The 19,253-nt window shown below is 37.5% G+C and overlaps 1 protein-coding gene across 1 annotated transcript in view; it reads right to left on the reverse strand.

The window, feature by feature from the left end:
- Positions 1-19,253, reverse strand: part of LOC104083448 (E3 ubiquitin-protein ligase CBL-B-like) — a gene marked incomplete at its 3' end in the record, with an annotated part of 94,936 nt that overhangs the window by 17,709 nt on the left and 57,974 nt on the right. The window contains 1 exon segment of the mRNA XM_009586933.1: positions 9,710-9,856. Within this exon segment, the coding sequence (XP_009585228.1) occupies positions 9,710-9,856 (147 nt within the window).

Genomic DNA, 19,253 nt, shown 5'->3' on the forward strand with positions numbered 1-19,253 from the left:
GACCTTCCAGGCACGCTGGGAAACACCCTCCCCTGGCAGAGATCTAGGAGGGGGTCATGCAGAACACTTCCCACAATGATGAGGGGGCGAAAGAGGTTTTCACAGACGGCTGGCAAGTTGAGTTTCTGTTTGAATTAACATTTCACTGTTGTTGCTTTCTTGCGTTTTAGGAGATATACAACCTTTGAAGGCACCTTTTCATTATTCCAATCTAAAGAGTTATTTTAATTGTCTGGGGAGGTAGCAGAGGCAATGGGAGAGGGAAGGGAACAGGACCAATCAAACCAAGGTTGAGATTGGGACTGTTCTAGTTAATAGCATGCTTGTTGTTTTTTATATATATATATATAAAAAACAAAAAAAACCCATATATATACACACACACGAATATATTATTACAAATATTTATTTTTTTTTAAACAGGAAAAAAAATATTGCCTTTATAGAAAGAAAAATAGGATCCTGTTTGTAATGAAATAATGCCTGCAGCATTCAGCTCCTGAAATATAGAAAGTATCTCCTATAAATATTTTCAGTGATATTTGTCCTTGTAATATTTGTTGCATCATGCCCTAATGATACCCTGCACTACAGGCTGGCAGGTATTCTGCACACGCCTCATGCTATTAGGCTGACCTGTGGACACTTGTGTAGGAGGACAGAGTTAGTCAGCTCTGCTACAGCTCATCAGAAAGATGTGATTTGACATCCCAGTAACATCAGTTCTCTATAGAATTAGGTTGAGGAAGTGCAGTGTCTCAGTATTTCAGGTATTTAATTGTAGTTATGTAAGGTATCCCTTGCAGTAGAGCGCACACGACTCCAGCTGAGACAATGTTCTGGGGAGTATCTCACGTACAGTACTACATAATGACTGTACTTCCCTCAAATGTTTGATGCCCAAAGTTAAGAGCCCTACTACACATGCACACACTACGAACAGATACACCCAGGGCTTTGGTAACAGTTTCTCTTTTTATAATATAATTTGGGGAAAAAAACAGGACACTGAAGTAATACAAAAATATCTGACTACTTTACACGTACACACTGTTATTGTGCTACATGTTACTTTATTATGACCTTCAATTAGTTCAAAATCTTCAGAGAGAGAATTTTAGAAGGAAACAAAAATATGAAGGAAGCTGAAACGCACACCTTATACAGCAGAAAAAGGTAATGGAGGACCTTTTACAAGGAAAATCTAATCTCTATCTGCCAAACTTTTAGGAAGCGATTCATCCATGTACAATGTCTTTGTACTGCCTTTCCTCATCATTAAAGTAGAAGCAAGCCCATACCAATTTAAGGAAAGAAAACGCAAAATAAAACAAATGATCCTGAATAATTTTTCCTGAAGAGGCTTTCTGTGCACATCTTACCTCTCTCAAATCAACAAAACTATCTGCATCTTGGCATTTACCTTGGGGTTGTCTTCTTATTTGAGAGTCCTGTCAAAAACCCTAAAATAAGCCATTTCTCCCCCAAACCTCTCAAAATGACACTACTTCTCCACATTTCTTCTGCAATAGTAAAATTAGTACGTGTATTTGAAGAATGATGAATTAAAAAATGTTCTGATCAAAGTATAAGCTTTTTAAAAATACTTTTATATGGTCAAAGGGAAGTGTCATTCTATAATCTCAAATACAGTGTTTTAAGCACCACCCACACAACTTCTATATGCCTAAAGGAGAAGGATTAGCGTCCAGCATGTAATTTTCAAGCAATTTAGCAGAGCAATTTAGGTCCTCCCTTCCCTCCTGCCCTGATCATGTGTACATGTGATTTTCTTAAACTCCCTGACTGTTGCTGCATTATTAAAAAGCAAAGGACATTAAAATAAACCTGGAGAGGAAGCAAATATTTTCTGAGCGTGCAGAGTACATCACTTCAGTAGAACTGCAGAGATGCAGCTATTCCAGAATGTCAAGTGACACTGCTCCCATTTGAACCAGAGCAGACCACAAGTATGTCTAGGAAGGTAGACATGTACCTGTGTAACTTATACTTACAGTGAACATTTTTGTCTGCAAGAGACTCTCTCAAATGTTGCCAGAGAACATAACATGAAGAGGGCATTACTGTATCAGAGCAAACTCAAAAATATTCAAGCAAATAGTGACCCAGATAGAAACAACATTCTTTGCAAGTCTGCAGTGAGCAATGTGGATTTTGGTTTATCATCACTGAACAGAGCATTTTCTTAAGACTGCTGCTTCAGTTTTAAGTGAGAGGCCACATGTTTTCATTGCTTCTGAACTGCAGAGCAAACAACTGACACACAGAAGGCTTGAGAAGTTCAGTCCTAAGGGAAAAAAGGAATTCTACCATATCATGCCAGTACAATCGTTAAATAGTGACATCATGCAGAACGAATATAGATTAATCTAACATGACAAAAGAGAAGGTAAAAGAGAGAAAATGAGTCTTATGAAATGGGGAAAATATGCCACCAAAAATATCCATTTCCAAAGCCGCATAACTGGACACTGCTGGAGAGACAGCAAGTTAGTACTTCCTTAAGGGACACAGGAAGTCTGCATTTCCTGAAGTGTCCCCGAAGGGATACATTTATCTATATATTTGCAACTGTGATCTCTAATCACAAATCCAAAGCACACCCATGCTTTTGCACGTCCTTTTATACTTAAAAAACTGCCTCTCCTGTCTATCATCAAGAATCTGTTCTCCCGTCTCACAATCTTGTGTGCCAAGTATTACAACTTTCTTTTCTCTATCCTTTGTGCATGCATTTTACCTTATTCTTAGCCACCCAGAGTAGCTGCGAAGACCGTTGTCCTTTTCTGTTTTTTAATCATATCTTGCAACTTTCCATTGACTAGCTCTTCTCTATAACATTATCTATCTTCTTGTTCAAACTTGTTGTCCTGGTTTCGGCTGGGATGGAGTTGATTTTCTTCCTATTAACTGGTATTTGTGTTTTGGATGTAGTATGAGAATAATGTTGATAACACACTGATGTTTCAGTTGCTGCTAAGTAATGTTTACGCTAGTCAAGGACTTTTCATCTTCCCATGCCCTGCCACGTGTGTGGGGGACTGGGAGGGAGCACGGCCAGGACGGCTGGCCCAGCTGGCCAATGGGCTGTTCCATACCATGTGACGTCATGATCAGCATATAAGGCTGGGGGAAGAAGGAAGGGGGGACGTTCAGAGCGATGGCGTTTGTCTTCCCAAGTCACCGTTACGTGTGACGGAGCCCTGCTTTCCTGGAGGTGGCTGAACACCTGCCTGCCGATGGGAAGGAGTGAACGAATTCCTTGTTTTGCTTTGCTTGCGTGTGCGGCTTTTGCTTTCCCTATTAAACTGTCTTTATCATCTCAACCCACCAGTTTTCTCACTTTACCCTTCTGATTCTCTCCCCCATGCCACCGGGGGAGAGTGAGCGAGTGGCTGTGTGGTGTTCAGTTGCCGGCTGGGGTTAAACCACGACACTTGTTTATCTCGCATTTGTATGAAAAAGATCTAGCAAGATTTATGTCTCACTAGCACCCAGGAACTTCTGCCTCTAGCTCAAGTTTTTAAACAAGGGTACCAATAAGCCTATTTCCCATGCTGCTGATCAGCCGAGGGAGGAACCGTCCTCTAAAAGCCCCATTCCCTGTTTACTTCCTTCTCTTTAAAAGTTCCTGTTGCCAAAACACCTGTCTTGACGATGATGAAGGCTATGGCACTCAGATCACTGCCTCTTCCTCTTTCATATCTCTTTATCTTTGGCTTCGCTTTACACGTCAGTTCATACTCAGATTTGAAGCTCTCTGGGCCAGGACCACCTCTTCAGTCCATATTTTTACCATGTTCAGGCAACAGTAGGGCTCTTCGGCACTACCAGCAGCAAGAACAGGAAATCAAGGAATGAATTAAGGGGATCAACAAGGTGTTAAAACCTAGCTTATCTGAAGTCTCACTTTCTAACAGCTAAAAGTTTTCAAGTCAAGTCATGCATTGTGCTCTGTTTTACTGCTTCTTCTCTGAATCCAAGCCACAGAGGCTATGTCTGTTCTGTCCTGAGCCAAAAAGCACTGACCACAGCAGAACCACAACTACTCAAAATTTAGAGTATCAATCTGAAATACCCTGTTTAACTGCTACTGAGAAAGCAATACCCACATTTTTTCCTAAATTCCAATTAAAAAATAAATACATTTCAGGCCTCAGCTGGGGGGAAAAAAGTATCAGAGCATTACAATAGTAATGTATTGGACCCGAGTAGTGAAAGAATTTCCATTTCCTCAGAAACTAAAAGGTGGAGGGAAATCAATTTATCTGACAACAATAACAGAAATGCTTTCAATTTTTTAAGGTTTCACAATGATGAGTAAAACCTTCAAAGTTAAAATAAATGCCAGAACTATGGAGAATTGAAAATCTAACAACATTGACATTTCGCTGCTGATTCATTTTGCAACACGAAGACAGTCACAAATTTCAATAGTTACAAAGCCCTGCATGACTTCACTGTAGCTTTCAAATTCAGAGACTGGAAAGATCTGTTAGGTCATCTCACCCACTCTCCTTCTCAGTTCAGGATCGCTCCCAGTGCTATTTTGCACATTTTTGCTCAGAACAGAAAACTAGTAAAAGATGTAAGGTGCTATTAAAATGAGCAGGGAAGCGGGGGAAATTAACATTAAGCACTATACAGTGATAAAATGCGGATAATGAAGAAGCTATCAGATTATGTTTTATATGCATATTTACAACCCACTGGGGGTTACTACAGTATCTGTAAACAAATGTAACTGCTGATTACATGCCTTACAATTTCACAGTTCCATTTAACATTACTGTTTAGCTGTACACTTAACTATCATTCGCTTCAGCGCAACTATAATGGTAAACCATGGGTGAAGATTCACTCCACTAAAACCACTTGCTCCAATAATTGTTTTCTAGTAATCAGTACAAATCCAAAATCACACCTTCTCAATCTCACCGCTTTCCTCCTTTTGACACTATCAGGCTCGCTCTTGGTATAGATCTTAACCTAAAATCTTGACCTTGACCATGGTGTAAAGCTTGTGTCAATTTATTTCTTAGTTGTTTTTCAGTCAGCTCCTTTACTTTCTTTAAGAGGCTCTCTTCTTCCTCATAGCCTGTGAATATGCCAAAGAGCTCCATTCCCAGCCTACTCCAGTCATTCAGCCTTTGGAAAGTTCTCACTTGTTCCTGATTTTTGTTGTCACAAAGCAAATCCAAAATTCTCTCTATTCCCTCATCTTCCTGACAGCTTTTCTCTGTCGGTTTCCTTAATAGTGTCAATACACCAAAACCATCCTGGGCCTTCTATCTGACACTGCTGACCTCCTCACCTACCCCCTAATTTGGATACATATTAATTTCTCTGCTACTTTGCCCTTGCAGAGGAATCAATTCCTCCATTTCTTCCTTCATCATACTGCTATTGTCCACATTCTCCTTTCACCCAGATAATCAAAATCTCATTATCTACTACCTTGACTTATCAATCCTCCCTATACATTCCTAAACCCCATCAATCCTCCCTATACATCCCTAAACCCCACATTAGTCTCTCCAGATCCCTTCCAAACATCGTGTCACTTCCAAGGTTTCCCTTCTCCTCTGAAACATGCGATACTGGAAAACCTCACAATTGTAAAGGCTCTATTTACTCCTTTTGCACACTCTGCCTATGTGAGGGCTGATGATTTCCATTACTGACGTATCTGCTGCTCTCACAAGCACCATAGCATTCTCTCCCATCCACGCTCCTCTAGCTACTGACATTATCTAGTTGTTTTGTAGAGGTGTACCAGAAATGCAAAAGTTGAGAAGGTATTTGAAGGCCAACAATGTGTGAAGTTATCTCAGCACATTGCTCTGATGGAGCCATTGCTGAGTTCTACTTCTGTGTTTTCTACAGAAATTCAAAGAGCAATTAGATGTGTGACCATCAGAGACTTGAAATAATTAGCCTAGCCATTTATTTTGTTAATGAGTTTGAAGTCACGTGAACGTACACCTGACTAGCTTTAAACACAAAAAGAATGACTGCATCCTATGATACTTATTAGTAACAGGATGAACAAACTTAGTTATAGCTGCACAACTTTAAAACAAGTGTTCAGACAGACAAATGTAACCAACAAAATTAGAAGTTCCCCATTCATTAGGGAAGAGCAGTTAAAGAAATCAGATATAGATTTTTTTTTTTTTTTTAAACTACAAACGAGACTCCTGGAAATTTTACCTTTTGGATTTTATTCCTCAGCAAATTATAATATATTGCTTTCTGTAAATGAAAGTGTAGGTTGCATTTTCAAAAAATTAAGAGCCAAAGGGTCAACTTAAAACCATAAATGGCTATGACCTCCTTCTTGCTATTTAGAATATTTCAAACTAAAAAAGAAAAAAATGACAACATTTCAGAAAGAAATCAAGGCAGAAAACGGATTATATAAAAGCTTCCAATTCATTATGTTTAGAAACAGGAAGATTATTTTTATTATAATATTATGCTGGAAAAAATCATAAATTAATCTAATAGTTCCAATTCCCTCCTTCCAATCAGATCAAACAATGCATCAGAATTATTTCTTGTGCTACAATTTACCTATCAGAAGCGAAAATCCAGCACAACTTACTTTTTATTTATGCTCTAATCTTGAGCAGCATTACTTAGTGACCTCAGAGTAAGGGCTGCTTTTTGCAAACAAGTGAGGAGTCCAGGCTTGCCCTGTAAAATAGAGGTGGAGCCAGGGAACATACAATATAGTTCCTCCCTGTGCTCTTTCATTGCATTGCATACCTAACCAGAGCTGGAGGTTTCAGATAGTCCTAGGGGCCCACCTTTAGGTGGTCAGGTTAGAAAGAGATTTTATCAGTTGTTTGCAACACCCAAAATCTTTATGTAGGTTCTGCTTCTAAGGAAGTGATACTAGCATATTTGCAAACTAATTTGTCGTAATAGGCCCATTGTAAAAGATGTGGCTCACAGGCATACCTGCCGTATATTTCTAAATGGATTAGAAAATAATTAATATTTAAAAAGCTTCAAGCATTTTGTTTAACGAAGAGATTAAACGTAATGCCAAATAAACCTTTTTTTCATCTGTTTATTTGACATACATGCTGTTACATGTTTTACAGTTACTTAAGCACAATTAACTAAACCTGAGATAATGGCAAGGCTGCCAAGCACAGATCAACTGTTCACTGCTTAAAAGACAGGTAACTAAAACAGCTTCAGTTTATTAGAAAAGAGCTGGGAACACTAATAACAGTGGTTATTTACCTAGTCTGAAAGTAAAGCACCTGACAAGACAGAACTCAAAAATCTTCCAGGCTATACTAGATGACCAAGGTTACATATGTAATTAACTGGACGTCCCAAAACTGCCTTGATTCCTAAGCATTTTTGGTGCATGGATGCTTTAACAACAACAAAAAACAAAACCAAACCAAACAAAAAAAAAAAACCAAAAAAAAAAAACCCCACCCCCCCCCCCCCCCCCCAAAAAAAAAAAAAAAAAAAACAACCAAACAAACTATCAAAGTACATACAGGGGAGAGGGGAGGATGTCAGATGGTTAGTACTGAGAATTCATATTTAAAGTTGCATTTTATGAAGAAATTTACATAAGCAGGGAAAAACCAAAGCATAAAAAAAGGCATGGCAAGAGTCTGGGGCCCTGAAAAGGATTGGAAAGAAGTGCTCCAGGGGATGACTCAGGAAAGAGAAGAGTCAAGTGTGAACAAGAGAAAGACAAGGGTAGAGCACAGTTGTTGAGATGGACCAAGGCAGTTGAAAAATTCTTCTTACCAACCTTGTTCTGATAAAAAAAACTTATTAATGTGTTAGCTTCCTACTGTCTGACACCTCAAGTACCTACCTATTGTGCCATCTCCCAAAGGAAACTGGCAGGACCGTTGGAAGGAAACTTGAATCTCACACAGAAAGCATAAGTTAGTAGAGAAATACATAAAGGGACATGACAGTGAATAGGTAAGCTGATGAAACTGGTTAAGATGAAATGACAGAAAGAAACAGCAGCTTGCAGAAGACAAGATCTGTAAATCCCAATGACAGAAATGCAATTTGCGATCAAGACAGCTGGTAAAGGTCATTCAAGGACAGAGCCCAACAGGAGAAGAGGACCACAAGGAGATTTAAATTTTGAGAGTTGCTAAGCAAAGGGGAGAAAGAGAGGAAGAGACAACAGAAACACTGAACAAAGATGATCATTAGGCATTCTTTTAAAGCTCCTGTTTTTCTTTTTTTTGACTGACATGTTTTTTAAAAGCCTCATCTGATCGAGACCCCTACATGTCATGTAAACTAATCCTTCAGATAAAGTTATCTGCACTTTCGTAGATATTTTGAAGATCATCTTCACGTTAAAATGGATAACACAAAACATGGTCAGATTCCTTTCCTCTAACAAAAAGAAGACTGATACAGCAACTTGATTATACTTTAACATTATCTACATGGGAAAGAAATTTGTTAGAAGACTGAAGTTACCAGATAACACCAGATGAAACCAGAAAGCTGGAAGCTAGCAGTAGGTGTGTTTAGACTAGCAAAAAAAAAAAAAAGGAAGTGAAACTATTATAAATCCACACTGAACAAAATTAATTTGCAAAAGTGCCAACCTACTGGTATTCTAAAAACAGAATGAAAGACTTAGGAGTTGCTCTTGCTCAGAAAACGTAACAGATTGTTGCAGGAATTGTTCTGTGACTTGCTATGGCCTACATTATGCAAGATATCAGACTTGATGACCATAATGACTGCTCCATTATATTGTAAAATATACAAACCTCATATCTTTTCCCTCTTATGTCACTGTTACACTGATTAACATTCCATATGAGAAAGTGATGAAGCTATGCATCTTCTATTAGCCTATATCTGTATCATAAAGAAAATTGTTTCCCAGAAACAAACAAAAATCCCACACCTGCACCTGCTTACTTTTACAAGTTCAATACTGCATTTGCTATAAGGATTTAATCACATATCTACAAGTCACACTTAGCATTCACTTTATGACCCATTCTTGAATAACAAGTTTCTCCAAAACCTGCTTTTGATTAAACCTTCTGACATATCTCCAGTTATTCTATCTTATTCTGTAACAGAACTTCAACAAAAGAAATCATTAGTCCCCGGTGACTACGTTATAGGTAGTACAGTTGTAGAAAAAAAGTTTTGATAATAAAAACATATTCATTTCAATCACTTAAAACCCACTAAATATTGTAGTAGTTAGAAAGTTAACGACAGGATAAGGAAGCATACTGTCCATGAGACCAATATCAAGTTCCTAATTCAGACTTTACAGTTATCATTTATAGAATATATAGATATATATAATATGAAAGGCCATGATTTGCCATGTACATTATGAAAACAATGTACTATCTTCACCCTAGAATGGAACCAATAAACTTCATGCAATGTAGTCCAATTTATGACTGAGTGTAAGTGCCCTTGATAGAACTGCCCATACATTTTTATTCATCCTTTGAGCAAACTACGTTGAAAAAAAAGATTGTTAATAATTTAGCAATTTCAGCCAATTTAAAGACTTGGACAAGAAATTACCTTTTAAATGCCCACCCACATACTTAGAACCATTATTTGGATTTTTGAAAATATCATTCTTTTTCATGCTTATAATTAGAAAGAATTAAGGATTTTGCAAAATGTTAGTACTTACTTATCTCCAAAGAATTTTCTCCAGAAATCTGCAGCATCGGCTTTGGTGATACGAAAGTTATCACCCTGGAATTGGCCATTTGGAAAAATAGCCTTTATTTCTGCTAGCATGTGGCTGAAGATGAGGGACAGCTTTGTTAGGTTTCTCCTGTGGATATAATGGGGGGGGAGGGGAAAATCACATCAAATCCTTAAAATGGAATAAATTGAATCAGTCTTTCAGTACCTCATATATCCTTCATATTTGTGTAATAATCACTGTGTGACACCAGAAAAACACTGAGCTTTCAACTGAAAACACAAAGGAATACAAATCAGTAGTTCGTGTTTCCATGCACTTCTGAAGACACATCTCCATGAATATAAAATCATTTGTTCAGCAACAGAACAGATTTGAGTTCTCAACTGCATATTCCAGCTACATTTCTGATCCCTATAAAGATTAAGCTCGTGCATTTCTATTTCATTTAATCATTGCAGAAGCAGGAATTTATACTAATTAGACAGCAAATACATTAAAAAAACCCCAAAACAACAACACACCAAAACCCTCAAAACATAGTTTATATGTGAGATCAAAGCTATTTCAGTCCAGGTTTATAGAAATATAAACACAGCACAGGACTAGGTTTATTCTTTTTTCCTATGACAATTTTATTCTTTTTATTCTTTCCAGCTTTCCCTTACTGCAGCTACTTCCTATTCTCTTTTCAAATGCCTTCTCTTCAGTTAAAACTTGCTTTCAGCTTTCAGTGGCATGTTAGAAACAAAAATCAAGTTTCTTTGCTATCAGCTCACTCCCATAAGCTTTCCAGACTTGTATCAGTTAATCAGAAATTATTTATTTTTTGGCACAGAAATCCCATTTAGTATAGTGCAAAGAACACAACATCCTTAAATGCAAATAATCCTTTTGTATGGAAAAAGTCTCTAGGAGATGGTGGGGGGAGGAAAGAGAAGGGTGAAGCAATCTTCTGGAGATTCCTTAGATGATCCTTGCAGTAAAAAAGGGGTATTTTCCCACCTGATATATGAAGCGCAGGAGACTGAGCAGTTTCTGATGAAGAATTTGTGTTCTTATGTATTTTAATGAAATATTTTAATGAGTAAGAAGTGTCCTGTGTCAAGCCCATTCACCTTTCACAACCTCAGGTACTACTTAATAGTGCCTCAAACAATTTAATGAAAAACATAATAAAATGCTTATCAGCCATGTAATTTATGACTACTTATAGACAGTATTTTAAATAAATACAAACTTATTCATAAGTCCCTAGCCACATGAAAAGATTAAGATAGATTTTTACACATGCATACCAAATAGTTTTCAGAATGCTCAAAAATGCAGTTCAACATATTTCCTGAGGTCTTCCTAAAAGAACACTCAACTTCATCCTGAAGCACTAATTATTTCAACTAGATTTGTGAACAACTTATAATAGAGATTCCTGTGGAAGCAGTGTTGCAGATCTTACTATAGGTTTTGCTACCAGGAAAACTATGGTAAAAATAGTTATTATTAAAACATAAGTAATTTAAAACAAACAAACAAACCCCTGATGAATACACTCTGCCTCCTCTCAAGATTCAAAATGGTTGTAGAGCTAATTCTTTCAGAGTCCTTTAATTCCTCCAGTATAATCAGATGTCTATAATTATGATGCCCAACTGTTCCGTATTTTCTGGATTTGTTCCTTGCTATCCCCCTTCCTATTTCCTTTGTACTTTAATTACACACACGTGTTCTTCATTATTTTACTCCTCAGAACTCAAGCCTGATGCAGAGAGCAAGCAACAGCTATTTTAATGTGGCTTCCTCAGCCTGACCTAGACCCAAGATTAAGCAAGCAGCTTTCTGTATCAGGACAGATGGGAACATAATTCAGTGCAAGTTTGAACAGAGCTCTCCCTTGCCTGGTACACCATATATCTGTCTACATTAGCAATGTACTATGCTGCAGGGGTTCTTTTCAGGTACAAATTTACCTAGTGAGCTTGTTGGATTCATGAGGCTTGAGCCCTGTAATGAACTAAGGGATGAAGTCACATACAGGTGTCATCTGGGGCACTTCCCTACCCAGAGGGGAGTGTGTGTGTGTCTGTATGCGCACGTCCATGCACATGCATTACCTGTTAGGTACAGCTGCACAGCACGTGACCAGAACTAATGTGGTAGGAACTGGACAGCAAATGCACAGTATAGACATGCATCCAAATGGCTGTATCTAAATCACAAAGCCTGTTCCTTCCCTCTTTGAACAGCACCAGTCACTAAGTGCATCAACACACTTTTGTTTCATTATACAAGTTGGTTAAAACAAAGAAAAAAGCTAAATTGTTTTGTTTGTATTTGTATAAACAAGGAAAAGTGTTTTAATATCAAACTAAGATACCTTCTTTCTATCTGACTGCAAAGCTGAAACTTGAAACCAACTAGAACCTTATCTGTGCCTGAACATACATCACAGCATGTATGTGCAGCAGAAAATGGCAAATTCTTGATCATTTATATATATGGTGGCTGTGTTTCTTCCTTAATTTTGATTCTTGCCGTACCAGATTATTATCTCAAGTCCTTCTCTGGTATCAAATAATCATGATAAATCATGTCTTAACTTTTCACTCATATTTTTTCTTTAGAATTGTAAAGGACATATTGCACCATTTTTGCTTAAGGTATGCTTATGTGATACCAGATCTCAGTAACTTACTGAGACAGAGATACAAAGCTCAATGATTTCAGAAATGGTTTTCAAGAATTATACAAGGTGCAGAAATGATGCCATCAGGGTGGGCCGGTGACTCTCCCTACCTGTGCATTTCACTCTTCTGACAATGTCTATCCATTTTAGCACATGTACTTTTGCTGTCTTGTGGAGGGCTTTCCCAGGGCATCTCAAGAAGCACATATTCTGCTTTATCCACTTGGCAGCCTGCACAGCTCCATTTTCTAAGTTAGGATGACTCCTTTTTCTCCGACCATATAAAGATAGAGCAGTGTCAAAAAGTTTTCCATCTTACTTTCCATTCATAAGTGTAAGACAAGGTATTCAAGTCTTATTTATTTGAAAAACAACTAAAACCATCAGCTTCAGCATTTTGGTGAATAACCCTAATGGAAGCCAAAGAGCTGGTCAATCTGAGCCACCTATTTTAGGTCTCATTCCCACCAGGAGACTGTAAAGAAACCAATCTTTATCAACTCAGCCTGCATCTCTGACAGTAACGGGCTTTTCTTCTCCTGGTCACAGTGAAGACTGTTGTAGTGGTAGAGGGACAATTGTACTGGCAGTCCGGTGGCACAGAAGAGCTGAGTCGATACCTTTGACTCACTAGATTCTAGCAGGGGAGGGATATCTTAAGGGATCATATTGGAGTTACACCTCAAAAAAATGCTCTTCAAATTACAGCAAAACAATGGTTTTAATGCCTCAGCAGCCAGCCTTCAGGGTTTAAAATTATAATATACTTTCATTGGCAACCTGGAGCAGGTTAGAGGTGGGATTTCTTTCCTCAGCTATGTTATACCTGGTACAGAGCACAAACATTTGCTTTATTTCTGTAGAGCGAATGGGTTTCATGCTTTCAGAAATCAAAATCAAACAACACTGCCTCTTTATACCAAATTGAACTGAGATTATCATTCTCCACAATATAATAGCTACTGTGGTAAGATTTAAGAATATTTTGACACTAAATGATGCTATATCAACTGCATTTTATGTAATGCATACTGTAGGTCTGTTCCATACTATTTGTAACATAGTCAACACCTATTACTTGATGTTTTTCCTATGATTCATCCTTAGCTTTTGCTAACTTTCTTTTGCCAACTCAAACCGATGCCACACAGTTCAAACCCCTTGTAGAATTTGATTTCTGAAGTATCAGTTTTTCAGTCATACTCTATTATTTGTGGCCAGACATGTTTGTACATGACAGATCTACTGAAGAACCAACAAGATTTGAACCAACCCCAGAACACCTCAGATATAAAAATTAAAAATTGAACTTTCATTTAGTATAAACTTGTAAAGGTCTATTGAATCAGCAAATATCTTTTGGTTAATCAGAAGAAAGACGCATTTTCTTGATTTCAAAATTAATCTGTCTTTTGGAGTTATATCTCATCAGCAAGTTTTCTAAAATACAGACTTTATAAAGCCTGAAAACAAGAATTGTGAGTTTGTTCACTTTTCAGTAAATTACTATATTCTGAATCAATTTTCTCTTCAACTCCGGGGAAGGGGTTCAGGCTAGAGAATACTGCAAAGATTTCATAACTGAAGGACTTTTCAAATACCCAGTCACATGCGATTTGAAAACAGGGCTTAATAATGGAAATATTACAACATCCCAGTCACAACCAGAACAGTGGCAGCTAGTAGTAGAAGCTCTGAAGCAGTCCTACCCTCCTGAATCTATTAAACAGGAAAGCAAAGCATGACCAGCATGCAATAATACAGATAAGTTTTGGCCATGTCAACTGTATAATCACTGTATAAAAGCTAATTTTACTTTTTGGAAGGCAATATGGTCTAGCAAACAGAACTGGAGAGGGAATTAGGCAGTGTCACTTTCTTTCTGCCACTGGCCTGATTATGAGGTGGGAGGAACACCTGTGTCCTGCATTTACTGCCTGTGTATGCGATGAACAGAGTAAAACACTCAGAGGCCTCCAAACTTGGAGAGCTCCAAACAAATACGCTTGGCAGAATCAGCATATACATAAATATACAAAGCAAAGCATACATCTGTGCCCTGATCCTTCATAATTACTGGATTTCACAGACAATAAGCAAGACAGTCATTTTAGCAATATGTACTTGTATCTCATGCAACAACTTGAAAATGCATAAACCTGCTTACATATTGTATGTGTATATCACTTCCACTTTCATGCTTGTATGTTACTATCTCCCATGAAAAACAATTATTTTTATTTTACAACTATACATATTTCTACGAAAAAACCATAGTGTAGAAAAGAAGTCAGACTGTATATCTTTGCAGTTATGTCATTCCAAAAATTAGGTTACTGCTGGGTTTCCTTCTTCATTGCATCTAGTAAGTGTTTAATCTTTCTGCATCCACATAGATATACCTTGTTAAACAACAACCTGCTGTAATAAACAATACATCAACTTCCAAGCTCATAATATATAACTCAATCCCCTGGCACAGAAAAACAGTCTTTAGAGCTAGAATAAAATCCGTTTGACAGCTAAGAATATTTTCCAGATAAATCTGACATAAAAGTATACCAGACTATTACTAAGTAACAGATAATTCCTCTACAATTCTTATTTAGAATAATTGTACAAAAAGACAGCTCCATTAGCTGGCAAAACTGCAAATCATAACTGCTTATGAACCAAGATAAAAGAAATTTTGAAATGCCTGCATAAGGTGAATTGTTTAACTTTTAAAAATCCGTTCCCCCAAATATTAAAGCTTCAAAATCCAAAGCATATGTACAGAGCACATTTCACATAATTAGTTATATTCAAAACAGATTTCTGATCCATATGCTCGAGTTGCAGTAAAACACAGGGATCCTACAAAATACATGTTACTAATTCAAACGGACAGAATAGTCTTGTGATTCAGGTACAGAAGAGGGAAGCGGAGACCCATGTCCCGAGCTCTTCCACGCTGCTCTCCGAGAGCTTTTACATTTTGTGCCCCAGACTTCCATTCTGTGAAAAAAGCCCTTTCCAAATTATTTCCCGTTTGTATTTTGCCACCATGAGGAATATCATAGCTGCCCATAAAGCCCCTTCATAGATGATACTTCTGCCATTAACTACTGACAAGTGGCACAGACAGGAATGCACTAAGTTCAGGACAAATCATGAAAAAAAAAAAAATTTCTGAAGAAACATGTGAATTTCTGAAGACCTCCAGAAGGCACAGGAACATGACTAAAATGATATATGCTGCTAGCAGTTCACTTTTGATAATCCAGTATAACCCTGACTCATTTATCCCCCTTCCTCTTCCAGAACTTCCCCTTTCACAGACAGTAAATGTAGGAAGAAAAAAAACAGAAAAAAACCCCAGCAAAAACAACCCCAATGCTGCTGTTTTAGAAAACTACAGGTGCAGAACACAGTCAGATAGTCTTAACAATGGAGCTCTCCTTAATACTTCAGAGGAAGTAAAGGAAACCAAAGGTTCCTGTCAACATGCCTGCGGACAAAAAAACCCTGTCTACATCGTATTTGGCAATCTGCTCAACTCTGGATCTGTGCAATAATTATTTTTAAAAGCTATATAAGGGCAGGGTATTGTTCAGGGACCAAAGTATATCGGCCTATTCTTGGGATGAAATATCCCTGGGACTAAGAATAAGAGTGAGCTCTATTTCCTACTTGTGCTGCTGACTCATGGAAGGAACACAGACAAATAAATTAATTTTGCTGTGCTTTAGTATTCCTCATCTGTAAGCCCAGAAAAAAAATGACTGCCTTCAACACAGCAAGGTTCAGCCAATAATTAAATTCATCATATGCTAAACATGAAAAACAAGTATAAAATTGTAAGAAACTATCTGGAGGCAACTACTACTTTTCCTTGAATCCTGGAGGAGTTGAGCTTATCATGAGTAGGAAAGCAGTACCCTTCCATGAATGTCTCTCCATCAGCCTCTTTCTGACAGATACAAGGAGTATTGTGCAAGTCTATTGCAGCTGTGCTATTCACAATGGATACCAAAAGGAAAAAATGGCAGACTTTGGGCAAGATTCAGGCATGGATGTTGGGAAAACAAAGCACGTTGATCACAATGTCACCTCAAATTTTCCTCCATCTTTTCCTTTGCTTAAAAACCTTTTTACATTGATACACCAACTTCCACGAGCAGTGTTCTCATATTTTAAAGACCCGAAGAGTATCAAAATGGAAGAAGGCAATGCTTGAGGAACTCAAAATTTCATTCCATCTTTCAAAACTGCTTATCAGCTGTCATTGCTTCTGTAGTAGGTATTTGCTGCCCCATTTATGCAAAAATAAAGAATGAATATAATACACAATAGCTTGGTAAAGAAAATGGAATATAAATACCAAGGAAGGAAGACAGCTAGGGTTTCTCCAAATCTAAGACTCTCAACAAACTGATGAGTCTGTCTACTCACTACTCTTCTCTCTGATCTTTCATTACGAACTGGCGTGCCATTGCACCTACCACCATCTCTTAAGCAAAGGATTGTATTTGGTTTTTGCTAAACAAATACTCCATGCAGCAGCAATCATGAATAGCTCTCGTCAGCTGGGCTTTACAGCCCACATTTTGAAAATTTCACTACTTCCAGTTCTGTCCAAAGGACAGTTACCCAGCACAGATGAATGCCTCAAGGTACTCCTAAAGTGATTTAATCTCTTATCTCGCTAGTAGTCAGGTATACGAGGCAACAAATATATCCATGAAATGAAAACACAAAGAGTGTTAGCAGGAATTAAAGTAACAGTCTGCATAAAGCAGAATGCAAGTTGTCAAAAATGAAAAAAGGTGTGTTGACAAGCTAAAGATCTAATAATTTTCCCTATAAGTAGTTATTATCTCTATTTACATATGCAAAAGGACAGAGGTAACAAAAAAAAACACCTCTAGCGAATGCTGTTCACGGGAAAAAAATTTGCATAAAACTGATCTCAATATTTACAAGTATAAATGCTTTGTAAAGGATAGTCAATCCTATGATATTAGTAACATAAACTAAGAGCTAACAGATTTATTGATTTTACTACCAAAACTTTTAATTGAGCCACTATATCATCCTTACGTAACACATGATTTAACATACTTCATCTTATATGTATAGAGATAAAAAAAATAGAGCTGGACACTGGTTTATTTAGTTTTATTTGCTACTTTTTAACAGTCAATTGCTTTTGCACTATGGTTCCACTCATCAGTATCAACATGTTATTTAGCACTGTTCTGCTTCCTCCATCCTCCTCCTGTAGATGTCTTTGTCTACCAAGATCCAACGTTATTAACTGAACACTGACTTAAGTGTAAAGCCAAATATCTGCACCTATAAATGAAACTGAAGTTGTCACAGAAATCCCCAGGAGCAAGAGTAAATCCTGTTTTTGAAAAGTTGAATTAAGTCACTGAATACATAAATATGTCAAACTTTTTAAAAAACAAGTGAATTAATATGAAACAAGGAAGCAGCAATTAGCATGCTTTCACCATCTTCCAAAGCTTTCTTCAAGAGGAAGGAATATTCAAAAGAACACTTGGCCAAAATAAGCAGTCTGTTAAAGGCAGAGGTGTGGTCAGTGTAATTTTTTAGTACCTGATTAGGACACTAAACACCTTGAATTTCATTGCAAAGTGAGGTCACTACTATAATTCATACTATCCATGTACTAGAATTATAACTGATAGCATCAACAGGTGTTAACATTTCCCCATATAATCATCATCCTCATAATTCTTGTGAGGCTTACGTGGTTTGGAGATTATCCGTGCCATGGATAAAGCACATCCATGACAGGCTAAGCAAAGCTGCATGCAAAAAGGGACACTTCTGTATGTGGAGCAACTCAAGTGACTCTGGAAGGGATACAAGGCTGCGTTTGGCACAAATCCTGCCACAGTCAATGGCAGCAGCCCAAAGGCCAAGGATGGCACAAGGAGGTACTGATGTGACTAAATGCTTTATATGCTTGACAGCAATCAGGCATGTGCAAAGGAAAGTGGTTTAGTTCCGTGTTGTGCTTCATCTAGTCTGCTGTCATGCAGCACCAGGAAACTCAGTGGTTCTGAGGTGCTAATACCAACAAAGCACGTGTGCCATATAGCACCCTGAGTAGATCTCTTAGTATCCAGATCTGCCTGTTATCTGAGCAGCAAATAATTGATTATGCTTCACTTTTTTGGGTTGTGGTGTGCTATTTTCTTACACAGAAATAGTCCAGAATATGTACTGCAGGCTTGTTCTTTCGGAATTTTCTATTCAGACTCTATTACCTCACCTTAAAACATGCTGTAATTATGTTTTCTAAGTGAAATAAATTAAAAAGAGACTCCATAGAAATGAGCATCCTCAGCAACAGGCAATATAAATTCAAAACCTATTGAATTCTGCAACAGTGTAGTTTCTTGTGTAGACAAATCTTTCTGATTGTTAAACAGTTAATCTAAAATTTTTCAGGCTTACTGCTGTCGTCACTCTCAATGACTGTGGAAGAAATCTGCAACACAATCTAGCCATTTCTGAAAGCAGGACTGGTAATACTTTTTGCTGACATTAAGAAGTTTTGGCAAACTAATATGCGTATATGGTTTTTTTCATATATATTGTTCTCAAGTACCTAAATCCAATTTTGGTATTTAACAGGAAATCGTCTTTGGATCATATGTGCTCCCCAGTGCTCTTGTGAAAAATTACACAAATTTGGCCAAATGATGAAACTGAGGGAAATCTTATCCAAGAGGGCCCAAAACAAAATTCAAAATTCTCAGCTCCTATGGTTGACTAAACTACATATGACACATTTGCAGACAACTCAGCCTGAGCTAGCTTGCAGCT

This window comes from Fulmarus glacialis, unplaced genomic scaffold (genome assembly GCF_000690835.1).
Source record: "Fulmarus glacialis isolate BGI_N327 unplaced genomic scaffold, ASM69083v1 scaffold8211, whole genome shotgun sequence".
Lineage (NCBI taxonomy): Eukaryota > Metazoa > Chordata > Aves > Procellariiformes > Procellariidae > Fulmarus > Fulmarus glacialis.